The sequence below is a fragment of the Hypomesus nipponensis genome, chromosome 11 (assembly GCF_054491055.1).
Source record: "Hypomesus nipponensis isolate SF chromosome 11, ASM5449105v1, whole genome shotgun sequence".
NCBI classification, from domain to species: domain Eukaryota; kingdom Metazoa; phylum Chordata; class Actinopteri; order Osmeriformes; family Osmeridae; genus Hypomesus; species Hypomesus nipponensis.
This window is the reverse complement of record NC_140371.1, coordinates 16579900-16606826: the sequence shown is the minus strand read 5'-3', so window position 1 is coordinate 16606826 and position 26927 is coordinate 16579900. Positions and strand designations below refer to the sequence as shown.

At 41.2% G+C, this 26927-nt stretch overlaps 2 protein-coding genes across 3 annotated transcripts; both read right to left on the bottom strand.

Moving 5' to 3' along the window:
- Nucleotides 1–10520: 10520 nt before the first annotated feature.
- On the bottom strand, nt 10521–15406 carry emx2 (empty spiracles homeobox 2). Its single transcript, XM_084709736.1, has 3 exons — nt 14637–15406; nt 13137–13321; nt 10521–11678 (listed from the first exon to the last, which is right to left on the bottom strand). The coding sequence occupies exons 1-3, from the start codon at nt 15025–15027 to the stop codon at nt 11511–11513; spliced, it is 744 nt and encodes a 247-aa protein (XP_084565862.1). The 5' UTR covers nt 15028–15406; the 3' UTR covers nt 10521–11510.
- Nucleotides 15407–18196: 2790 nt separating this feature from the next.
- eif3s10 (eukaryotic translation initiation factor 3, subunit 10 (theta)) lies at nt 18197–26763 on the bottom strand. 2 transcript variants are annotated; one of them, XM_084709686.1, is made up of 22 exons: nt 26587–26763; nt 25741–25931; nt 25519–25655; nt 25124–25287; nt 24666–24865; nt 24323–24531; nt 24054–24225; nt 23623–23727; nt 23414–23512; nt 23193–23309; nt 22818–23003; nt 22138–22485; nt 21937–22041; nt 21723–21836; nt 21474–21596; nt 21209–21362; nt 20893–21074; nt 20509–20612; nt 19794–20239; nt 19468–19594; nt 19108–19358; nt 18197–18761 (listed from the first exon to the last, which is right to left on the bottom strand). In XM_084709686.1, exons 1-22 carry the CDS (start codon nt 26633–26635, stop codon nt 18568–18570), a joined length of 3777 nt encoding a protein of 1258 aa, XP_084565812.1. In that variant the 5' UTR covers nt 26636–26763; the 3' UTR covers nt 18197–18567. The 2 variants fall into 2 exon arrangements, with proteins under 2 accessions (XP_084565812.1, XP_084565811.1); XM_084709685.1 differs by having other exon boundaries at nt 19468–19621; nt 26587–26762.
- Between the last annotated feature and the right edge of the window lie 164 nt (nt 26764–26927).

Genomic DNA, 26927 nt, shown 5'->3' with positions numbered 1-26927 from the left:
CTTTTACATTTCTCTCACTGAACCACAGCAACGTAGTTATTCTACTAGATATTGTTTCTCAGTTTTTGCCTTTGCTAGTTGAAACACCTGTCATGGGATTTTTCCCATATTAGACTAACTATATGAACCACAGAACTCGAGTCAACTTTAACCTATAAAGTCACTTTAAGGTTTATATGAGGCTTCTGACAGCCATGGCCACTGGTAAAAGGCTCTTGTTGTGATGGTAAACAAAAGCTCTAATTCAAGATAATGGTCCTCTTTGTAACATGCTCGGGGAGATGCAATGACCAGTCTCAGTAGCTTAATTATCTTTCTAATTTGTATTAGTGCTGGCTGTCCTCTCGGGGATAATTATGTATCTAGTGTGTGAGAAAGCTTAATGAGGTTAAACTTAAGTCTTTACAAAAAAAACAGCCCTGTTAGAAAAAAAGTAACTGTGCCTGAATGTGTTTTATAATCTATGACTGAAAATGTTTTTTTTCTGTAAATTATTTCTATAAACCCATTGGAAGCAACACCTCCATGCAACCTGATCTAATGTGCAGCTTTTGGAATGGCCAATGGCCACGTTACAGTGGCAAAACATTAATGTTGGTTATGCAATTACCGTAATATGATATTTTTTTCCTTTTCTAACCATTTGAAAACTGTACTGTTCCTAACTAAACAGGTTGTGCTTGTTGACCAGTAATCTCAAAGGAACACAGTAACTAAGAGATGATGTAACTCTGTTGCCACTGGCATTTATGCGCTGAGTCTGGCTGAAGGATCTATGGATCAAACAGTACAAGGCTCTATACATCTCAACCTGGCTCCTGAGTACACTGACCTGCAGCAGATATAAATCAAAGAATGCTCTTATCAGATCAATGACCTCCACCATCATTCACTGTGTTACTTTTCATCCACCCCAATGACATTTTGTAGGAACATTCCCCACCTATTATAGGCAACAACATTCAAAGCGCTTTGAATCTAATCGTGTTTGGTAGGTGTTGATGGTGATGAGAGGTGATAAGAGCTCTTGCCTGCATCTTCATATCATCTAAAGTAGGACACAGTATACTACTTAGCCATCATTTACTGGCTAAACCTCACCTATCTCAAGCTTGGTATCTGACTATTTTATTGGCCGTGATGCAAAACCATCTTATCTAGGACCAGAGGGATTTATTAGTGAGAAAAAGATAATTGCTACCCATAGGCCATGTGCGTTGATTTACTACCACTAATATTTAGGATTCCTAAAACCGTTCTTCAGCTTCTTTATCTCCAACTCTGCCTGCAGCACTCCAAAGAGAGGGGTCACTGTGGATCATGAAGAATGGGCAGGGCACACCTCCCACTCAAAGCATTTGGCTGAAACCAATGTGTGAGGAAGTAGCATACGTACAGCATCCTCCATGTAGGTCAAACCACAACAGACACCTGCTAAACGTAAGCAAAACACAGGCAGTCCAGACTACATTCCCCATTCTCAAGACAAGACGCTTCACTATGTCCATACCCCCTGCCCTTTCTCACATTATTATTATTATTATTATTATCATTATTATACAGATGTCGAAGGTACCGTTTAAATCGATTTAGCCTACACCTCACACATGACATTTTACAGAGTCCTTGGTCATTGCTTTAAACCAGCTAAACTGGTTCTGCTGTGACAACATAACATGTCGTGTGTATGTGTGTGTGTGTGTGTGTGTGTGTGTGTGTGTGTGTGTGTGTGTGTGTGTGTGTGTGTGTGTGTGTGTTGGTGTTGATGTGACTTAGGTCATACATTGGACATTTTGATAATATCACCTGAAAACAGGTAGAGTTTTTCAAGAGGGAGGATGGTTTGAGGCAAAGCAGGAAATGAATTGTCTTGGGCTTGTCTGTCCATGCTGATCCTTATGCTGACCGGGAGGCAGAAGGGCTTCAGTGAGCACACTCAGCTGTGAGGTCATGGGTTCAAAACCCAGGTGTTGTGCCTTGCAGCAGGACACTTCCAGTCTAAACAGTGTAAATGATTTTCAGGAATGCAGAGGTGAGCCCAAGATCAAAGAGCCTTACTAATAAGAGAGCAGTTCTACTGTATCAAGGATATACATCAATTCGGCCACCCCATGTAAATAGAGCAATCTGTAGCCATCTCTGATCTCCTGTGTAGTAACTTTGTTTGTTCTATTGGTGTCTTCACTGCGGGGGGCAGTACAATAAACTAGAGATCCCCAGGCCATCCATTGCCTTTATACTTTTTTTTACCAGTTTGTGCAGCTTAATCTACAATTAGTGACAGAAAATAGAAAAGAAAATATTGAAATGCTGGACATGTGGTAATGTCAAATATATTTTCCAGTGCCCAGCAAAGCCAAAGAATGTATCAGAACAGGCAAATTAGTGATAAAGACCATTCTTTCATACCAGTCATACCAAACTTAACAGCCCTGTTTTTCAAGTTCTGACATCTTCTGAGATGTCACTTTGGCATAAAATAAATGTATCCTGTGTATCGTGGCTCTTTATAATGATTATCTTTTGGCTGCAGCAGAAATTATATGGAGGGATAATCTGAGATAAATATAGTTAATTGAGGCCAGGTGAACTTCCTTTATCAGCGTCACAGTCAACGAATCTGAAGTAAACGTGATAATTAGAATGGAGCCGTCTTCCACAAGAACACAGAGTTGCCCTGTCTGTCAGCTGTTTGCTTGGTTTCATCCAATGTCTACAAATAGTATTCATTCTCACATTACAAATTCTCTGGAATGTATGGTCAATCACATAGCAGTGTACAACGTTCGTGTAAAAAATATTTTACAAAACAATGCATCAGCAGATAAGCTATAATATGAAGGCTACATGGCATACTCTACCACTGTATATCATTTGGGACAATACTTTTATTTGATGGTCCAAAATGTCTAAATAAATCAAAATAATTGACCGTTAACTGATCTTTGCTTGTGAAAAAGCATTGTGCTTTGCTTTCAGTTCATCAAAGGTCTTTCTGAACTAATTTCTCAAACGGTATTCATGTTTTAGAGGTCTACCTCATCTACCTACCTAACAGCAAGAAAACCCTTTCTCCCAAAGTGGACTCCGGAGAGCTGAAGTCATCGCAGGTGAAAACAAGCCCTCCTCCTTTTCTTTTTTCTCTTGGCCCCTTTGTAGAGGTCTGAAAGGGTGCTCTCCCTGGTCATACATGCAGCCTCTGCTCTGATGAGCCTGGACCCTTAACACCCCCAAGAAACCATGTGCTAATTACCTATTCAGCCTGACAGAATCTCCTTAATTACAAACTTCATTAGCTTACTGGACTTTGTTTTTCTCTGGAAAAGGAGGGGGTAGGGGATGGGTTGGCCTGGAGTGCAATGAAGGAGAATAAAAGGTCTGGTGTTTTAACACCTTTTTCCTCTGTGCAGTTTTTTTTTCTCAAGAAAATGTTAAGATCTCAGTCAGAGATCTAATTAGATTCATGGTGAGAATCAGACACCTTTTAACTAGCCTCTGGAGTCCCCTAAAAGGACAGCAAGAACCAGGGTAAGAGAGGTGCAGAGAATCAAACAGAGACACTTCCTTTCATGTGTGAAGTGGTCTGATTTGCTGTGTCCTCACCTTCAAATACAAAACAACCTGAAGCACTTATAAACTTATAAGCAATAAACCTCCTATCAACACATGGGAGACCCACTCATAGGAGGAATGCAAATGCTGTTTGAGAAACTTGAATGAAAACACTGCTTTCTGACTATAAGCAACTGTAACATGTCAACATTCCCTCAATTCATTTGCAAAAATGCAAAGAAAGAAATGCTAACCTAATACGAGTGCATGCTTTTTATCCTGGATATAATTGATAAAAAAGGGAATGGTGGTTTGGTTATTATTATGATTTACAAAAACCCAAAGCCATCTGGCCATTTCACTTTAATGTTTTGGGTTACATTTGCAGAAATAGTGGCAATGTAGTTGTGTTTTTTTCACAACCTGGAGACAAGTTATGCTTAAAAAAAACGTTGCTGTTTCAGCTTTAAAGTCCTCTTGGTTTAAGAATAGTGCTACAACAGCAAAGTCATTATTTCACCTTAAGCTTACATAAAACCCTTGAAATGAGTTGTGTTTTTTATTAATTAGAGGGTCCTCTTGGAAACTCTACTTGAAATCATTAAACAATGTTTGTGTCCCTCACATTCAATGAGTAAGCTTGGCAATGTAAATTGTGGATGTAGAGCATTGCAGACTGTATGTGAATGATTGTCGAGAATTTGTTTAGTTTAATTCACTTTCTGAGGCACTGCTAAGGTGCCTGTTATAGCTAATGTGAGATGTCATCACATACGTTACGAGGAAAAAATAGTACTCTAACATCAGCCTGGTTTTTAAGATCCAAGCATTCTTACTCATCACACAATGGGACTGATATCAACAAGCCATCTATTTTGCATGCATTGCTGTTTAAACACTGAAATCCTATAGACATAGAGTACTATCTGGCCATGCTATGACCTACCTGGAGCTTCCTCTAGCGGACCCTTTATTAAAACTCTTTCCAACAGTCCATTCATTCATCACCTGTCAAGTAGTCTGCTAATAAACAAATATTAGTTTAACAGACAGATCGCAGTCTGTTCTTCTCAATGAAGTGTTCCCCACTCAGATGTCTATGGGAAATCAATGAGATTCAGTCATCGAGGGCCATATGCCTTTCCATGGCTGAGTCAGCACAATCTATCTTTATAAACACCTATCCATCAACTAGTGCTGCTGAACACGTATACCAATGACTGTCAATCAATGACTGGATATCAAAAATTGACCATCAAATTGTCTTTAAAAAATAAGAGTAAGCTATTTTTTAAGTAAGTAAATTATTTCTTAAGCAGTGACATTTCTCGAGAATTTCTTGATTTCTTGAGAATTCATCATGTTCCTTATCGTGAACTGTCCTTTCAACATTGACACTTGACAAAGTGCAAAGCAGCACATCCTGCATAGTCCATTGACATCTATCTCTGCCAAGCATCGATTGCATGATATTACTTTAGCAGCCAGACCACTTGTCTCAATCCCTTTGCCCTCTCAAAGTTGGTCAAAAGCACCAGGTTTTGGACATTTCCATGTCTGCACTGGGCCAATGCCTCTCATGCTGAAGTGAATCAAGATGTATCCAGCATTCCCAGCACAGTCTTAGAGCAACCAACCATTTGTGCAACTGAGAAATTGGTAAACTGTTATGAATTTCTGAATAGTTCAATAGGTTAAATTTGCTAAGCTTTTGGATGGATTTTCTGAGATACTTGGGGTTATGAAACAACCAAATGCTGTGCAAGGTGGGGCTGTGGATGGAAGATGACTGGCCCTAAGCCACTCTGAGTTGCATGCCTCACTGTAACCCTTACAAAACCCCAAACCTATCAGAAATCAAATGATTCACCATAATGCAAAGTACTGTCAATTGACCAGATGAAGTTTTGCAACAAATAGCAAAATCGACATATGTTCGAATGCAACCATTTGCATCTATTTTTTACTTTTCTTTATTTAAAAAAAAATGATCACAAAAATGGAAAAAGGTATCTTGCCAAACCAGGAATGCCACAACACCACTCACTTGTGGATAGTTTAAATAAAGGGGCGAAACATTGTGCTGGTCCTTCAGTTTTTCAACAAGCTCCAGCGTTACCATGACCACTCATATCCATAAACATACTACAGGCAAACCAAAGGACATTTTTGGCCACTCTTATTTAATTGGGTTTATTTTGTGTAGACTGACAACAACAAAAAAATTAACACAAAGAGAGGTAGATACTGAGATACTACTCATATGCCATTATAGGTGCATTTTCTGTCAATTTTTTTGCATCCAAGAGTTTATGGCCCAACCTGGCCCTTTGTTGTCAGCAATCACATACACTTATTCAAGCTGATGATGTGGGAGGGGACTTGCAGGTCAAGTGAGACAAAACAGTTTGGCAAGCACATGTGATATATTTAGTGAGGCTATTGTTTGTTTTATTTAGGGAGCGAATTGAGGATTTTCCAAACTGCAAGGCCCCTGAGGTATTTTATCAGGTGTACAGTCCGGCCATATGTTACACATTAGTGCAAAGAGGGGAATGTTAGTTGCGAATGTAAGCTGCATAAAATGTTTTTGAATTCTAAAATTTAAAGTAAGGATAGATAATCTTCTATTTGACTGAATGATTAACACCATCAGAATATTATAAACTCCAATGAATCTAAAAATATTAAATACAATGGGCAGATTGAAATCCTATAGGACCTTTATACAATTGATGAATGTACCTTGGCAGGCCACCACATAAAAAATCCCAAACATGACACATTTAGGTTTGTTGATATGTATGAACTACAAGAGTAGAAAATGTGCTATTGATTTTTAGCTTACTTACCTGCGTACAGGCATGTACTCTGTAGCATTCCAATCGGGCCTTGTAGCGCGAGAAATTGCACTGAGTTGGTCAAGTTCAAGCAGATGCTGGAGCTGTACTCAGACTCCTCTGGAATCATGTTGTGGGCCTTTGGCCACGAGCCCATGTACACGAGACTGACAGGCGAAGAGGGATACGTCTACAGGTGGAAAAAGTTCCTGTCTTCCATCTCAACGAAAAGCTATGAATGTTTAATTATAAAATGGACAATTTATCACTGTTGTTCCATGTGAGTTCCAGATCCCATCTAGGCCTCATGTCGTTACAACCTGTTTTAAGTAAAAAGTTCAATAGAGAATGTCCATGTGCCGCTCAACTATTAACTCGTGTAGCCTGTGTTTACTGTGAAAACCGTTCATAACCAACATTATGATACACGTTTTATTGTCAGAGAGACGATATGAGACAATAAGAGTATTATCACTCTTTTTCTTTATTTTTCAGGCAGGGTCGGGGAGTTAGAAAGTCTACTGAAATTGACCATAGTTTAAGCAGATAGCCTTCAAAATATATTCACGCCTCAAATTATATACATGTAGTATTGTTCTGTATTTGGCGGCGAGGATGTTGATGAGGTTCTCTTATTCGGAAACTGTTGCTCTTCATGAAATTGATCTGTGTGTGTGTTATGTGCGCCCATTTGTGTGTATGCGTGCGTGCTTGACTATTTGTGTAAGAAAGTTTATCTGGGATTTAATCTAAGCCATAGACAATCATTTCACAAATTATTTCACAAATGAAAACTCTCACAAAATGAACATTGTTTGATGAAGTATTACATAAGTATAAAGTATTATATAAGGCCAAAGTATATAAAAGCACACTAATTAGTTATATAACACAATACACAAATATATTAAATGCAAGTTGCGCCATCATACATGTTCAGTCATTAGACCTCTCAGATATGTGCACGCAGTCTATCGAATGCAATTTATTTGTGTAGGCCTACAAGTAGCATTCGTATTCTGATTTCTGTATTCACAAAGTGTCAAGTGTGTGTGTCTGTGTGTGTGTGTTTGTGTGTGAGAGAAAGAGAGAGATAGATAGATCTGACTGGTCAGTGTCATTTAAAACGTCGTCGGGCTATGGTTCTTCAATCCGGATTAACACCAGCTGCTCTTGAAGCATGGAAAAATTGAAATGGCTGTGTTTGGAAAACATAATCATCTCATCATAGTAGTGCACTGCATACCGCAATTGCCGTTCTCTCGTTAATAATACAGAGAGAAACTGAATATGAGACAGTAGAATGTTTAATTCATTATTATATAGACCTAAGCTATTTGGAGGGTGATTATATGGTAATTGCTCATTAGTCGTGTATATTTATTGCTGTACCTTATGTCAAGGCCAAGGGAATTGTGTAGGGTTCATTCTCTAGTTTCGAGGATCAATTTCAGACTCAATTTGTAAACGGGATGGATCAAGTTTGTCTTGACGTCAGATTCTGACAGTCCGTGTACAAGCTCACCTCAGAAAGATTGAATTATAGACTCGAAGGTGATGATATAAAGGTCAGGCATTCAATGCCTGTGTCATAACATTGCCTGTGCTAGTCTAAAAGCGCACACTGAAGCCTTCCCTATATGCTTACAACTTTGGTTTTTCAAGGTTATAATATCTTAAACTACAATTTAAAAAACATATCAGCCAAACTAATTGTGCACCCTATTCTAATTTATCGGAAAGGTGAAAAGAGAGATTTGCATCAGTGCGTCATTCACGTGCAGGACAACCCACGCATGTAAGATATTTACAAACCCAAAGCGCTTTCATTGGATGCGCATAATGGACAACATTCCTAAGGACTCCATGCATGCTATCTTGCGCAAACTGGTGTCAGCGGACATTTCCTAATTTAAGGTAGTAATTGCTAGCTTTGGGTCAGTGGGGTCATTTGATAGGATACTCTTTTTAATGACGTATAATCATTTCACATCAGGTAGGCTAATGAGCCAAGTACAAACTCAGAACCAAAATACAAATGCCACTTCGTGAGCATTGAGGGGCCTTTAAAGAATATATAGGTACGGTCACTTTAATTAGAAACAAGTATGATTGATAGTTTACCTTTCTATAAACGGACAAGGCATAAAAACCATTTGCCCCGGAGCGGGCAGGCATTGCAAGGTTAGATAAGCGGGTCAGAAGTCCCTACACTTGTGTAACTGAAAGAAACTTTCGGAAACATAGGCTACTTTCATTAGTCTCTCTCGGGACAGGTGCACTCCAGATTTACATGATTTTTCCCTTTTCCGCTGTTGACATCTGTCTCAGTGCATGATAAAATGGTGAAATAAAGGGAAATTATAAAAAACATGACATCAAAATAATATGTTAAGGATCTCAACAGCTTCATGTGCCTGAAGTCCCTGGCTATATTCGCTGAAAATGTATTTGAAAGCCAATAGGCCTACATATAGAATGAAAATCATTTTCAAATGTTCAACAAAATTGAAATAGGCCTACGTGCTGTTTTATGGGCTGTAAAGACTTACAGTTATTCTATAATCTATGTCATTTGCATTGTCCCGCAAGCTCCTCAAATTTCAAATGTAGCCCACACTGTAATGTCAACTCAGGCGTAGATAAAACAAACTTGGTCAATATACCCCTAATAGCTATTTCAGGTACTGTAAAATATATTTCATTCCGTTTCATACAATTATCTGTCGTTGAATTCAAAAGCATAGCTCATTTAATCAAACGAGTGAAAAATGAATAGAAGGAGACCCATGCAGCCATAATGAGGGGACAGTCCTGCCTATTGAGTCACGGCGTGGGGAGAAAGTGCGCCAAATTTGTTTGCAGCGGATCAAGGCTCACCGCCTTCACTGCACTTTCTTTATCTTAATTCCAACTTGAAAAGATATAATTATCTAGTTTGAACAGGACTGCTATCAAATCCTTCTTTAGGCAGGGTAGGGAAAAGCTCGAGTGGATTGCGCGCTCTGAGCCGCTCGGTGTTGCCCGAGATAGGAGTAATGAAGTTGTGGAGTCCGGAGATACAAAGGGCATTAACCTCATTAGCATGAAACCTTTTCTTCTAACTATTGTGGGACCCTTTCAGTCTTCTAATCCCCTTTTTTCAAAGCTGGGTATGTAATAAAGCTTTTAGGGTTTTTTCAAAGCTAATGGTATTCTCTGAAGATTTTTATTGCTGTTATAGTCCATGGGCCGATTTTAAATTCCCCATACATAGTTTGTATATAACGTCCCCCCTCTTTGGAAAAGCGAATTTTCAAGCTGTGAAACAATTATAGAAACAAACACCACACCTCGGTTCATAAAATGCCTTAAATGAGATTAATGGAGGCTAATGTAATATACATTATAGATTATAGCACATGGTTTAGACTATTTTAGTTGGTTCAATTAATGTTTTAACCCTGTGCATTGACTTAAAGAAGTCAACAAAATAAGTCAATAACCTCCACGTTCATTTTTCCACACAAGCACACTAAAATACAAGTATTGGTTATTATTTTGTTTGCAATCAAGGCAGCGTGTGTAGCCTATATGGCTGTGCGAGACAAGATTTTGAACAAAGATCCCATTTTGCGGCACATTGCAACCTTCTCTTATCGCAACGTGAGGGGTAGTCAGATTGTACTAAATTATGTCCAACCAAGCCCCTTGGATCCACGGATTAAGAGATTAAAGTGGACCACTGGGCAATGCAACCCCTTTTCCCCTCATATTACTCGCATGATAATTGCCTAAACTGATTTGCACTTTCACAAAAGATCGTAGGACTCTTTGTAGCCTGAACAGACCAGACGCTGGTCCCTCTAAATAAAACTGATTAATGCTGCCTATCAGACTGCACCATGCAAAACAACCACTTGCCACAGAAAATGGCTGTTGTTAAACCAGCGTCTTCGTACCATCTAGACACGACTGTCATAGTTTCATGGGCGTCTTATTATGCGATTGACTAACAAAAATATCTAGGTCTTAGATAGAACCAAGATTAGTGGCCAAATTCTAAACAATGGAGAAACTCTGAAGAGCTTGTTGTGACATGATCCTCTTCAAAGATGCTCGAAAAACTGTTTTGAATCAAACCTCTTTGCTTTTAATTCTCATGTATCATATTGATAAAACTTTATTGACAAAATATTGACAATTACATACTTCTTGGAAGTATACTTTGTGTTAAAATTGTAGCAAACTTAACACAAACACAAAAGTATTTACATTCTGGTAAAAGAGGGTTTAACAGAAACATTAACTTTTAGTATCTCTGTACATGGAATACGCTCAGTGCTTGAAGATTTCTCGCCTCTACGGCTGTCAATTCTGTAATAGTCCTTCGTGGCAACTCTCATGGGAGGGTCAAGACCTGACAATGCTAGGGCCAGAATAACGGATACTTGGTAAAGCTTTAGATTAAAGGAATGTCCTGATACCTTCCTTTAAAGTACTTTATCTGTGGTATGATCAACTTTTATAAAGTTTTGAAATTAATTTTAATTATTATTTTCTTTAAAAACACTATAACGCAGCACCGCTACTTCATACTGTTTTCACAATCACTTTAACACGAGAATTATTAATTAAAAGACTGCACACTTTGTAAAAAGGAAGAAGCACAACATCTCTGAGATTGAAAATAGAGTAAAAACAAGTTATTTTTTAGAAATTTGTCAAATTAAAACAACTACCAGAAATTCTACCATGCAATTCAAGTTTTACAAAAACAGTTTTGTATTTTGGTATCTTGAGTGGAAACTTTTAACTTTCAGAAGTGCAAATGTCCAATGTGAATTGGAGATACATTTTTGGGTGATACGTGTGAAATTGTAGTGGTGGGTTGGTGCGTGGAAGGGGTCAGGTGGACTGCGACACTGTCAATCACTTTTGCCTAGGCAATTTGATACGGATTGACAGAACCATAGTAGTGACAGCAGTGCCACCAATAGGATCTATCTCACCCTCAGCTGCCGATCTCCGTAGAATCGAAATGTGACATTGGCTTTACCCTCTCTCTGTCTTTACACATCGTTATCCATGTCATCCTTCATGACAAGCTGATGTCCCATGTTCAAACAATTTAGTCTTTCAATCGTCTGACGTGACGTCGATTTCCTCTGGACTTCCTTGTTTAGTTGCGAGTCTCCATCGGTTTATGTGATGGGTTCCCTTCTTCTTCTGCTGCGACTCCGAACCCTCCTCTTCCAACTTTTGGCGTTTGAACTTGGTTCTTCGGTTCTGAAACCACACTTTTACCTAAAGAAAATAAATATGATTTTTTTTTTATAAATTCGACTTTGACAGAAACTTCCACTACCCAAGTCAATGCAAAACTAACAGAAGAACAATTGTATTTTGTATGGGCTATGAGGTTTTTACATGGCCTAGAGTAGCATATTGTCCGGTGCAGAGTAGCTCATGCGCAAAAAGTAGGCTATATATATACAAAATACTTTTTTTAAGCGTTTAAGTGTTTGGACAATTTGTATATAGCCTAGGTTAAACACATATGCCTGTAAAGGGCATGGATGTTTTGGTGGGCCTAATGTAGGTCAACAAAGTGCATAGTCTACTGTAGGCCTAACGTAGGCAGGCTACACTTTCATTATCTACATTTGGGACGATAGACAAATAACCATTTGCATTAAGGATAATTTTTGAAACATGACAGCCTGATACCCTAACAATTGTAGGAATTCACATTTCCGAAATAAATATTATATATATACACAAATTCATAAATGTAGGCTATTTTATTTCAGATACGTCCAGGCTACTACTGTATGCATAGGCCTATTGATACATTCGTCAGTCAGCTTTGCAAGTGAGGTGCATTTAATGTGCTTTCAGTCAGCTAATTGAAGTAGGTGATGGTTCATTTCTCCCTCCTACCCTTTTAAGAGGGTCCGTTCATAAAAGAACCAGCACTGACACTGGGACAATAGACATCGACTGATCCATATGCTGATAGGCTAAAACACGATCGTAATATGTCTCGGGAAATTCATTGAGTCCGCCTTATTCTTTTAAGTAGCATAGGGCCTATAGGCTGTCCCGTAGATCCCCTAAAATGGTTAACTGGTTAATTGCCCTCCATTTTAAATGGAAACCTTCCCCCCCTAACAAAGTAATTCAACCCTGCCTAAAACGAGGTGATCATTATGGGTTCCATCCAGAAATCCTTTGGGTCGATGGCGAATGGGCCACAATTATTTTCATGCAAGTCTCTCGGAAACTACGGGTTGCAAAAATAAATACATATAATAAAAGAAAAAGCCTCTAGAACCTACTTTTTTTTTTACTATTTCTTCCCATATAATTATTAGCAAACACTTAACTACAATAGACAATCCCAAACACGTCAATGTAGCCTACTAATGGACACTGCTGAATTTGATACGCTTGTGGAATTGATATTGTGGTCTACCCCGGGACACAAAAACAGTGCTTTCACTGTTAACCAAAAATCAAAAATATTTTTTACGAAACAAAATTGTATATTTGGGGAGTTGTAATCCGCTATAGCCTATATATGGTTTGATTATTCAGAATGGCTTTCTGTGCATAGGCTATATTCATGAGTTTTAGGCCACATTTTAATCTTAATTAAAGACGAATCAATGGCCTATGTTTGGTGCAGCCTAATTTGTCTTCAATTCAAACCCATGTGGATCGACGGAGGATATGTGTTTATTATGAAGATAATATTCTTACCTGAGTTTCTGTGAGGCTAAGGCTGTGTGCAAGCTGTTTTCTTTCGGCTCCTACGACGTAATGGTTTTTTTCAAAAGCGTGCTCAAGCCGCAGAAGTTGCGAGGGTGAAAAAGCTGTCCGAATTCTTTTGGGTTTTCTGGCCAGTGCATTGTGCAATAGGAAGCTCTCCGGGCTGGTTTCGTTTCCTGAAAACGAAATTGGAATGGATTTTTATTAAAACCGCCGGATGATTTCCATTGTGAAAATAACCATATGAACAGGTGCATTCTAGGCTGTGCTTTAGCCTGGGTCACTTCTCTTTTAGGTAGTATAGAAAGTTCCAAGACAATTGACACAACATCCTAATTGTTCCTATATTTTGTACAAATAACTGTGAATTAGGCACATATGTTTAAACAAAAGATAACTTATCATGTAGGCTAAATATAAGGTGTGCTTGAGGTTAAGTTAGGCTATTGACCATCCGGCATTAGCCTAATAGAAGCCAACAAATTCGCTAAGGAAATGTAGGCTGACGTTTCAAAATTCGCTCACAAAACACAAGCTATCGAATTGTGGCTTAAACGCATGAACGATGGGACATAGCCTATCAGTATTTGGTTTTAGAAGAAGCATTGCCAATGTCCCCTTAGCCTACATTTAAATCTCGTATTATTTAAAGCAATAGGCCTACAAACAAGAGGCTATGTTTACACACATTTCATTATAGGCCTAATTTATTTTATATTCTATAAAAACATCACACACACACATAGCCTATATATATAAAGAGAAAGACTATATTATATATATATATCATATATATATATCATATATATTTAGGGGAGATGTGTTGATATAAACACCAATGGGAGAAATAGAAATTAAAACTGCAATTATCGCAATTTAAATGAATTGCCTATAACTTCCCACCGCAAATCGTTACTGCACAAAGGATACACAGGGTTCAAACGAACTATTTTTTGTAACCTATTTTTAAGTACCTAAAACCGTTAGACAATAACAGTTTAGAAAATATTGTATCCTTTTGGTAGGCTATTGTGCAATTAGGCCGCGTGTTGAAAAAAATTAAAAGGTCAAACTTTCAAAAATAAGTGAAATTGTTAGATGCTATTTTAATTCACAGTTTTAATTTACGTCAAAGCATAGGCCTATAGCATACTTTCTTCCTTAAATATCACCCACAATTTTGACTACATCGATTTTTGTCATTTGCAGGCTATCCATTTCAATGTTCACACGAATCAAATGTTCATTTCTCATTTAGCAATATGAAACGAAAAACAGTCAACTCTGAACTTAATTAAAAAATATATATGAATTTTCTAACACAATCTAATCCGGTGTTCAGTTTGACTTTACCTACTTTGAACTCAACGTCAATGTCGAAAATTCTAATAACTGTGAAGTTTGATATAGTGAAGTCGCTCTGGAAGAGTGTCTGCTAAATGACTAAATGTATAGCCCAATAAGTGCGTAAAAGTAAAAACTAATTCTTACCTTGAAATCTGTGTCCCAAGTACCTATATCTATGTATTAACCATGGGTAAAAGGTTGAGGGGTCCCTTTGCTGGCTGGCAAAAAGAGGGTGCGGACTATGTGAGGATGAAAGAGGGTGAGCAGCCAAAGCATGTGGTGGGGGTACTGAATGCACTGGGACAGCGGAGTTTGTAGGATGTGAAACCGCCTCAGCGAACACCAAGTCCGGATTAGAATAGACGCCCCTGCCGCTGGAATGAAAGCCGTTCAGAAATGGATTCATTTGGCCCGAGTTTGCATAGCTGAGAGCCGCTGGTCGAATGGGTTCCTCGGACCTCGACGCCGGTAGAGGATTATCCTTCGCTACCAACGATTCAATAGTGAAACACCTCTTCGGTGTAGGTTGAAACATGGTTTGGTAGTCAAAATTCCCCAGTTTAAGTTGAAGAGGTGCAGGCGTTTTCGCTAGAAAATACTCCACACCCAAGAAAGACGAAAGTTTGTCAGCAATAAATAACTCTGAAACGGATTGTAGAAAGAATAGAAGCCGAAAGTATCAACAAATCGCCATAAAGATAGCCGACTGCTCCAGACAATCCATGGATGTGATCGGTTCCTCGCCAGTTGTGCAAGCGATTTGTTAGTTCATGAGCCTAATTAGCGCTGGAGTCACATAAACAGCTTCCTCTGAAGCCTGTAATGGCATGGTGATTGGTCGCTGCTACTCGCCTTAAGGTTGAGGGAAGAGTCTTTAAGTGCGTCAATGGGAACAGGCACAGAGAGGCGGACTCGAGCAAAACGGAACGGATTCGTTCAGAACCAGATCTTCAGAACATTTTACATACTCAGCTGAACCAGTAGAAAAGCTCAAGGTACTTACGTTTGCATTTATGTCTACCGACGAGGCCTGAGGACAGTTGAAGCCCTTATTTCCCATATGTATTTTTAAGTAGCAGTATACTGCCACTTTCCTATAGGATAAGTCCGTTGAAGATTCGACTTCATAAATTAGATCTATATGGCAAATTTAGCTTGTAAATACCTTATGAAACTAATGCATTGACTAGTCATATGAATACATCGTATGTGTGGATTTATCCATTCCACGCTTACATTTTAGTAACAATTGGTAGGCTATAGTGTTGTTTGGTTGCAGTCATTACAAAAAAGCATTTTTTATATTCTAGGCCTAATTCTAATTTTGTCCATCCGGGAGCTTTTAGTTTGCGTATTGAAATTAATAAGGCAAAATATTGATTCGTATAGGCTATGCTGAATCTATTGGATGATCGTTTATTTAATTCTCATTCAAATATATATGCTAAGTCAATAGGCTATCATACACTATATGTATATAACATTTTACTTAAAAAGTCCCTTCGGATGCCATAGTTTCAAATGTGTTGTCTGCACTGATGAGTTTGGTCACATATAGTCTGTAGCCACATTGAAGTAGCCAATATTTTAAATAGTTCCTAATAAATAAACGAGTTCAAATGTGTTGGTTCGATTCACCAACGCCAGCCATGCTATATCAACCAAAGAGAAACTGTAAAGGTCATATTTTTGACAACTTTAATACTTGGATTAATATCACAAATGTTTTGCCTGTACATTTTCTTTAGCCTATGCAATAGCCCAATTGGATTGTAAACATTATTGCTTAGATTATTAGCCAAGTAAGTCTTATTACCTATACCACATAGGCCCTACTAGGCCTACTGTTACATTGTAACATTCTTATTTACATTTCATATTTTCTTTCTGCATTGTTTATCTTATTATGCATCTTAATAGTTTTACAGTTGTTGTTGTTTTATAATAATTTGTAAAATTATACCACATTCACCCCAGTTGTACAGTACACCGTAGCCCACAAAATATTTGCTTAAGTTTAGATTAGTCAAAAGCTACTTAAGTAGCCTGAGAATTAACTGTATTACAACACATAGGGTGGTCAAAACCAAGGAGAAATGTTCAATGGCAAAATATATCCTAAAACTAAATTGAATATTAGGCTACATCACATGGAATATTGAAAGTTCAACATTGTGTTACATACCCCAACATTAGTAATTAAGGCCTACTTGTAGGCCAGATTGCCTGGTAGCTTTGCCTCATGGGTACACTGTTGGACATTTGGTCTTGTTCTGTTGTTATACCGGCTGTTTATCTTTAATATTATAGCCCATCTTATGTCAGACGTATTATAGAGACATAAGCTTTGCACCACGTTTGCGTCAACTGCTGCAAAATAGGCAATTATAACAATAGCTTAGTAGGCTTATATAAATTATAGTAATACAAGTCTACTATGAAAATGTATTTATTGTTTAGCCTACTATTAATAGGTTAATAGCGGCGTCAATGGTAAGAATCGTCTATTATAATTCAAAATACTTTATCAACCTTTTCGCTAGCAAATATATTATATTTAGGCTATTGATTTATAAAAGTGGATTAATGTTTGATAACAATTAGGTTTCATATAATATTTAATTAATGTTAACAGGCTACACTTGTCTCAATCTGTTTTGTCTCCTTGCTCTTTGTGAGTTTGCTGCATGATTCAGTATTGCGGCACCTATTGGTTGCTCTTTTTAAAAGGATTTTACTTTAGCCTTGGCCTCGATCCTGCAAAAGTATCCAGAGAAAGTGACTGGTTGATATTATTTTCAGTTATTTTTGCAAGTTTCTAAGCCGTATTTTGCATTTTCATTGCAGTTTGCTGCAGTATCCTTGACACCTTTGGGCTGTCTTGCTATCAAGTGATGTGTTACTGACCTCTAGTGGACAAATGGCAGAAGTGCAGAAATATAGGCCCCACCTAAGCTGAGGGTGTTCGGAACAGTTAAAATATAACTAGGGTCCAGACGCCGATTTGCAGTTACATGTTGGTACACTTTCATATGCGCATCGGGTCAACCAAGCAGTATTCAAATGATGGCGTGACACTTCAAATGTATTTATTTCTCTCTATTATAATAATTTAAGACCAGAATAGTTGCAATGTTAGAAATACAACCTAACCAAAATAAAATATTCGGTCAACATAATTATTTAGCAATTTCTTCAACTCAACATTATAAGTATTATATTATTTTTCCTAGAGAAAATAAAGCTATCATTAATTAAAGCCCGTAGATTTATATAATTAAGACTTCTGCAGATTCCTCCTTGAATTGGGTCTTCTGCCAAGTTATTTTCAGTTTAGTACTCACCACTGTCTCTACAAACATGCCTGTGTATGGCCCTGTGGTCGTCTGCATATTCATTCTTAAGGCATTCAAATCTTTACCCTACACATTCGTGAAAATTGTTTAAATGCACACTACTGACATTGGTGGCCTGTTCCGTTTTTGTATTTGGTCTGGGATTTACAACAGAGTTGCTGATTATAAACAAATACCAGCACTCTTTTTAAATAAGACAATCAGGGTTATAGAGAAAAATATTGTTAGCTCCTTGAACTACTAATTTACAATACAAATGAAACACGAATGGCTATTATTAACACATAGGCCATAAGCCATCAAAATAAGTACAGCTCATTCGCTTGACAGAAAACAGACCAGAGGATATTATTTGAGCAAAACGTATTTATTAATAAATGTTTTATCAGTCCACATGCAACACATCGTTTCAATTGTGGTTGAATGCTTTACGATAAGAGCCATACACTGGATACTGAGTAAGACCAATTTAATACCCTAAGCATGCACATCAAAATGGATTTTAAACTACTAGTTGAAAAGGTTAGGAAGCAGCTTAAACATTACACAATATTTGGCAGTCAGTTGATGAGATGACAGTTTTAACAATTACCAGTATCTGCTATGCCATAGTATTTATATTTAAGCTTGTGTCAATGTTTTATCCCTAATAGCTGGAAATCAAGAAATACATTTGCCCTGCTGGCCATTTGGAAAAAAAGGCCAGAGAATATGTGGGCTCAACGGCGGACTGTGGTCCAGCCATCATCATCGGTCTCCTGCTTGGTACGCCGATTTTCTTTATCTTTGTCAGAACGCCAGGAACTTTTCTCTCCATCTCCTTCACGCTCACGTTCCCGCTCCCTGGGTCTGGCTGGAGCCTCCTCTTTACGCTCCTCCCTCTTCTCGTCCCCAGCACGACGCCAAGAGCCTCCTGGGTTGTCAACATGCAAACAGTTAAAGGCAAAATTCTTACAGCTACTATTTTTCTACACTACAAGTTTTGCAAGAGAGCACTTTTGTCATGTGATCAGCAAGGGTAAAATAGGGCCATCTGCTGGCTGTTGCATCACAAATCTGGTTACTCCAAGATAAGCCAGACAGACAAATGATAATGATGTAATTTGCATGACATCCATTCATAGTTGTGAGATATTTTGTGTGGCACTTGGGTAATATGTAATAGTATGCCTTCTCGGCTGAAATAAGCCACAATTAATCGGTTCAATACAATCTAGAAAGGAAAACAAGCATTGCAGAGAATTTTAAACCAGTCTCACCCTCCTCTTGTTCTCTGGGTGGGGCTCTACTTTCTCGGTCATCCCTGCGGTCGATCTCGCGGCGCTCTCCGCGGCCAGCCTCTTCACGGCGCTCTCCGCGGCCAGCCTCTTCGCGGCGTTCTCCTCGGCCAGCCTCTTCGCGGCGCTCTCCGCGGCCAGCCTCTTCACGGCGAGAGTCCCTCCAGCTGGGTGCCTCATCGGTACCTGCCCTTCTCCAGGCTCCTCCTCCTCCACCACCCTCCTCTCGGTCTCTGAAAAGAAGAATATCCAAAGACACATTCATCATTATGAGCCCTCAAACAATTCTATGTTGTAAGGAGCAAATGCTGGTTTCTTCCAGTGGGCAAGGTGGTAGTTCACCTGGGAGGAGGACGGCGCTCCTTGAAGCTCGGTCTTTCCTCTGCTTCTTCTCCAGTCTCGTCGCGGCCGCCATCACGGGGCGGGGCCCAGCTCTCCTCCCTGGCCTTCTCTCGCTCCCTCCAACCACCTGGAGCAACAGACACCAGAGCTACCTCTGATCCCGCACAATTCGGGTAAACATTGGGACGACGGCAACACCCATCACCAATACATGCTATGTAAAACCACACAGTTAGTATTAAGCTAGCACAAATCGCTCAATAGGTTGCAAAAAAATCTGTGAAAAAGGAAATAAAGTGTTGAGAGTAAGAGGACTCATTTCATACCGGTTTTGGTCAGGGGTTTCCAGGGCTTGGCGTCCTCTCCACCATTGGGCCCATCGTCTCCTCCTCTCCTGGGACCCCAATCGTCATCCACCCCCCGTCGGGGAGCCCTCGGCTCGTCCATGCCTCGGCGGAGACCTTTGTCGTCATCGAAGCCGCGCCTGGGGGCCCGGTCCTCATCGAAGCCACGGCGGGGGCCACGGTCGTCGTCCCCTCCTCTCCTGGGGGCGCGGTCTTCGTCGAAGGCCCTTCGCGGCCCACGCTCCTCATCCAGCGCCTTGCGGACGGGACGCTCGTCCTCCATGGCGCGACGTGGGCCTTTCTCCTCGTCCACGGCGCGCCGAGGTGCTCGCTCCTCTACGGCCCGGCGGGGAGCGTCTCCTCCCCTCCGGAAAGGGGCCTCCTTTTCCTCTTTGTCGTTTTCCTCTCGGCCTTCCTGTCTCCACTCCCTGCATCGAGGTTGCCAATCACAGTCAGGTGAGAGGCTTAAGCCTGTGCATTTATGTATCAGAACAATTCACTGTAACGCTAGTATTACTAATACATACATACCACATTATATGAATGAAATGAGCAAGCATTTTTACCCACCCACAGGATATTCCTATTCCTTTTTATGAAATTGGTATTACAGCAACTCTGACAAACAGAACTAGTGCAATTGCTGCATCAAAAACACGAGCAGGGCAGAATGTTTTGCAAGATAAAAATCCCACACCTATCAGGAACAGGTCGTCGCCACTCGGATTCACCCTCTGTGCGCTTCCTCCATCCACCGCTTCCTCCTCCGCCTCCCTCCTCCTTCTCTTCTCTTGCCCATTCCTGAAGGGGAGAAGAAAAAAAAGAAGCAATTTTACATCTAGATTACAAATACATTTAGTCATTTAGCAGACGCTCTTATCTAGAGCGACTTACAGTAAGTACAGGGACATTCCCCCTGAAGCAAGTAGGGTGAAGTGCCTTGCCCAAGGACACAACGTCATTTTGAAACAGCGGGGAATCGATCCGGCAACCTTCTGATTACGAGCCCAACTGTAATCTGACTCCTTACAAATACAGTTCAGGTGTAGCAAACAAGCCGCTGGCAGAGGAAGAGATGTACCTTGGCTGGTTTCTCTTCGGGGGCTCTCCTCTCCTCGTCGCGACGGCGCTCGCGCTCCTCGATCTCCTGCTGGCGCGCACGCTGCTTCCTCTCCTGCTCCTCCAGCTTGCGAAGGCGTTCCTGGTACTCCCTCTCCTCCTCCTCGCGCTGCTCCTGCTCGATGCGCTCGGCCTCCTCGCGCTCTGCGGGACGACACAAGCTCAGTCAAGTGGCACGAACCAACTGGGAATGTGCGAGTAAGCGTACATGCAATCCTATACATAAAATGGCCCCAGATATCATGCAAAGCTCCATTCACTGGCCCACTATTCGGTACCTTTTTTGAGCTGCTCCTCATGGATGCGCTGGGCATCCTCCTCCTTCTGGCGGTAGAAAGTATTGCGGCGGTCTTCCTTGCGTTGTTTCTTCCTCTCCTCCATGCGCTTCTTCCTCTCCTCCACCAAGCGCTCCTGGAACTGCGCCAGTTTTTCCTTGGAACAGAAAAGAGTGACGGAATTGAACACGGCTCGCCGCCTTACCTCAAGCATCTGGGGCTTTCAACGACAACAACAAACTGCATGCGGGGCTATCGCGGCATTTACCTCGTAGATGAAGCTGCGGGCAGCTGTTATCTTGGACACAAAGTTCTCCTTGTCCTCCATCATTCTGGACATCCTCTGCTTGTGCTCCAGAGCCTTCTCACGCTCCACCTTCATGTTGCTGATCTACAATTTAGACAGGGACCCACAAACCTGGACATCAGCATTTACTGTGGTCATTACATTCTCTGTGAGACCTAACATCGAATGGATTGAGTTTAGTTTGTTGGGTTCCCAGATGCGTTTCCTTACCCTCTCCTCCTCCTGGAGCTCCCATAACTCCATGTCCTTGATACGCTGCTCATCGTAGGCCTTCTTGATCAGAGGTATCTCCTCTAGACGCTTGGCTCTCTCAAAGTAGTCAATCTGAAAAGACCCAGCCACGTGTCAGGACGGTGAGCGCTTTACGGATAAGATTATACTGGACCGTCGATACGTCGGTTTTCTGTTGAGTTCACATCCTCACCTTCTTCTCCTGGTTCTTCAACCGCTCCTGCAGCTCTTTCTTTTCCTTCTCCAGCTGCTCCACCTGCTTGGCCATGATGAAGTCTGGGTCCAGCTCCTCCAGGTCCTGTGGAAATGAAAAGAAAATTTTAACCCCCCCTTCCGTCTCCATTTTTTATCATGACCCATTTCAGCACCCCGTGAACCGTTCGGAGCGTCCTACCTCAATGTCGATGTCTTTGAAGGCTTTGGCTCCCAGCTCCGTCTTCTTGATCTGCTCCAACCTCTCGCGCACAGTCTTCTTCTTGATCTGCTCGTGCTCCTGCATGATGCGCTCCTTCTCCCTCTCCTTGGCCTCCTGGCGGAGGCGCTCCTCCTCCGCCTTACGCACCTTCTGCAGCTCCGCCTCCCGCTGCTCCAGCTCCTCCTTCTCCCGCTGGATGTTGAGGCTCTCCAGGCGCTCCTTGCGCTCCTCGATGGTCTGCCGGCGGGCCAGAATGCGCTGGTGCTCCTTGCGGGCGTTTTTCAGGTAGGCCGCAATGGCTTGCTGACTCTGCTCCTCGCGTTCTTGCTGCAAATGATTGGAAAGACTCGATTACATTTGCATCAAGGGTGGAGGGGTACGGGTATTCTTGAGCAAAATCCAGCAGAGATAAGTTCATTAGTGGAGGTTTAACTCTCAACAGTGTATATGGGTGTGTGCAGGGCCAGCCCCAGCCTTTATGGGGGCCTTAAGCAGAATTGATTTGGGGGCTCCTCGGTGATGCAGAGGGACATAAATAAAAAAATAAATAACGTGCTCTTGGGGGCCCTCTGGTGGCCACAGGTGCCCTAAAGCAGCCGCTTCGTTTGTTTGCCTTTGGCCAGCTCTGGGTGTGTGTTAACTCAATGGTATGTGCTCACCAAGATGGAGGCAGGCTTGATGACCTGGATGGCCTTGGCCAGGGAGGAGGACATGGCAGTCAGCTGGTTCCTGATCTGCTCTGAGGGCATGTTCTGCAGGAAAGGACCCACTGGAGAGTCTTCTTTGGTTGAGTAATTCAGGTCGGAACCAAAGCTCAAGGTTCGAGAGGTGTGGTCAATGCGAACCTACGAGGAAATTGTCTTCTAATAAATATGCAGTTTGCCATTGATCAAACATGTATATTAATGTTGTATTTGAACTGTGGAAATATTGATTTTGTATATTCTAACAGTAAAATGATTCCCATATTGACTACCAGTTGTATCCATGTGTTTGACTATCATTGTAATGTAATTCCATCTCCAAGACTGTACCTGCAGGTCGCAGTGTCGGGCAGCATCCACAATGGAGCGCTCCAACTGGAATGCATCCACAAAGGGAACCAGGGAAGCCAGGCGGCTGAACTCAATGCTCTGGTAGATTTGAGCGACCTACAATAAAAATAAAAATACAAATAAGGCACGGTCACTCTTATGCTCATGTTAAGCACATTCACAAACCTCTAACACTCAATCAATAAAGAACAAAACATCACCTGCTGCAGGAGCCTGAGGATGGTGTTGCCCTGGAGGTGAGGTACATACTGCTGAAGATCAGACTCCTTCTCAGCCTGGTCTCTTACCCAGTTCAGCACCTTTAGTTTAACGCAAAAAAAGATAAATACCACAAAGTACGAAATTACAGTGTTTAATTAAGGTGTCATTTAATATTGTAACTGTCCAAAAACCATAGTCCATTCATTACCTTAGTCACTCTCCCACTCAGCTTCAGTGGATGGAATTCCACCTCCAGCCAATTGTACACCTCCTTCACCTCAGGTACAATGTACTGCATCAGATTGAATCTCACCTGGAAGTAAATGCCACAATATAAACCACCCATTAATAAAGACAAGAAAACAGTAACTGTTAGTCCATGATTTTTCAAGCTAATATTTAAGTCAAACTGTTTTATCAACTATGCCAAAGTCACATAGGAAACGCAGCAGACAAACAGGTGTTGCTTTGTATTGTCAAAAGAAACTGAGTCTGTTATGGTACTCTATGGCAGTTAAGTCCTGAACACATTTTAATTATGATTATAGGCCACAGCTGCTCACAAATAATGCATGATACCAATTTCTATAATCAATATCATGATAATGTGCATTATCATGACGAGCATAAATGGACTACCATATCATTGATGAGGCTCTGTCGAGTTGGTGGTGACTGCAGGCCCAGAAGGGTGGCCAGCCTGCGGTGCTTCTCCACTATAATGCCATCCATGTCCAAAAGGCGGGCAATGTCCGTGCGCTCCGGGGTGATTGGGATGGAAAGGGTGGCTAGAAGGACTCTGGTGGACATCCTTGGGAAGGAAGAGAGAGTTATAGCGGGCGAATCTCCATCAGGAGACGTACAACACAAAACCGTTCATCCCGATCATCTGGACAATCCTGGCATACCTCTGCATCTCCTCCTGAGTAAGATTCTTGCGCATCTCCCGGGAAAGGTGATAAAGGCGGTGAAGGGTGCAGGCGTGGAACAGAGCATTTCCAGACTTCCAGAACACAGTGGACACCTTGTTGTAGTAGTTGGCCATCAGCTGGGGCTTAGGAGGCTTCTTAGACAGGGCAAACAGCCCGTGGATGTCTTCCACAGCCTTGAAAGCTTCCTATAGTAAGAGGAAAATTGGAGTTATTAAACAAGACTTGACATCTTTGACAAATGCTGGCGTATTCATTGCCATCATTACAAGGAACATGACTGTAACAATAGAGGAGCAAGGTTCCTGCATTATGTCCAGACCTGCCAGAGCTCCATGCTGATGGCACTGTCCAGCTGCACCAAGCGGGTCTCCAAGTGCATGGACTGGCTTTCGGGGTTGTTGAGGTTGATGGCCGTGCTCTGGTTGTGGTGGCGCTGGATTTGTCCCAGGTGCATACGCAGGTTGTCACACAGCTTACGGAACTCAGCCTTGCGAGTGTACTGCAGGCAGAACTTGAAAGCTGTAGAGTACATAGGGAGATTGTTAACATGAAGGGTTTATTATAGTGAATTAATAATTTCACGGGCAATTCTTTTTTTCCCCACTTTGAAATTGTGTGTGCTTTTTTTTCACCACACAAGTTACATTGTCAGTTTAATTTAAGTAAAAAAAATTAAAAAAAATTCAAACATTGTTATTTTGTTTAACAGAAGGCATGCTATATTGCTAGATATTAACACAAGCTGGGACCAAGAATCTCAGAACAAAGTGTTCTTACCTTGCTGGGCGATGTCATGGTAGAGACGCTCCACCTTGGAGTTGTTCCTCAGCAGGTCCAGGCATTGGCGGTAAGACTCCCAGAGGAACTTCACCCACGGTGTGAGCAGCAGACGGTCGGTACGATCCTGAGTGTCCTCACCACTCACAGCGCTCAGAAGCACACTGACGATACACACCAGAGAAACGCATTGTGTTAACACAACACAGTGTCACACAACAGCCCGGGACTGAGCTAATACGCAAGTATTTTACAACGTCACCGCCATCACTGGCAACCGTTTGTGTGACAAATAGTTAAGGTAATACACTTGAATCAGGACTAATACATGGAAAAGTCTGGTCTTGTGTGCCATTTGAGTTATCAGTGTTTTGTCATCCTTTATCTGTATGCACCTTTCGGGGGTCTGGATGTTATCCAGATCCTCTATGTCCAGAACCATCTGCTGAGACTCCCCCTTAGCTGTCTCTGTCTTCTCCTCTGCCAGCTTCAGGTAGGCACGAACCACATCCTCAAGGGATTTGATGTTCACCTGCAGCCCAAAATATTATTGTTGAGGTTCTGCTCAATGAATTAAAGAGTACATAACCTTGCATTTCAGGTGAGTATTCACTGACCTGCTGGCAGATGTTTTTATACTGGTAGAGCCCCTCCTTAGCCAGGTGGCTCTTGCGCAGATCCACGCAGAGCTCCAGGTACTTGAGCATGATCGGCTCGTGGATTTTTTGCCATGTTCGATGTTTCTTGCTCTTGATGACATCGTACAAAACATCCAAAGCTGGCTGCTTCTTACCAACCTCCAAAAACTCTGTAAATACACTGGCATTATTATAAAGACCAACACCGCCAAGTTTAACAATTAAATAACATAATTAGATTAACAAACATCAGTTCACATACCATATGGCCTGTAACAGCAGACAGAAGTAATATCAGTCTGCCAGTTTACTTTTCAGTTTACAAGTCAGGACATGAAGGTTAACTGACGACTATTTTATTTTTCTGACTTAGATAAACCAGCAGTGTGAACTGACGTATGGCAATGTAACATTAGCTAACGTTAGCTTGCGAGCAAGATGGCAGCCAACTACCGGTAAGCTAGCTAACTGGCAACTAAATACACTTGTCCTCATATCGCCATTCATCAGAAACAGTCGTCTTGACAGTTTATTTGTCTATGCCTTACGCAACAACCTTAAGATATTTATTCCACTCAGGCTTTTAGTCACTTAGATATAGTAATAATGCAGTCTTAATTATTTTTGGTGGGAGAAAGGGATGGACAGTCAAGGCGTAGATAGCTTTCTAGTTAGCTAAATTAATCTGTACCAATGGAACAGCATTGCAACATGGCTTCCCCGCCATGCTAGCTAGCTACATCCTAGCACGAGCCATCCAACAATGCATGTCAGGTAGGCTAACTGGCTAAGTTGACGTGTCTAAAGTAACGTCCTTCAACTCACCGTTTGCTCGTTTAAGAGCATTCTCCGGTCGTTGAAAATATGCCGGCATGTTTATGACTTGATCACAGACACAGTGCTGGGTTGACTTAGGTGAATTTTACTTATTTCACCAGTCCATCCGCGCCAGGCATTCACCCGCTCCGACAAGCTCCTGGGAAAGGACTGCCTCGTGAGCGGCCTACATCCGTGGTGGACTTCCGGTATGCGTTGGGGGTGCTAGATGTACATCAACTAGATTGTCAAAGATTGAAAAAAAGTTCTAGAATTTAAGGTTAGGGTAGTCAGTATAACTTGGTGTTTCTATTGTACCCTTACGTTTACTGATGCTATTTCAGCTAGGT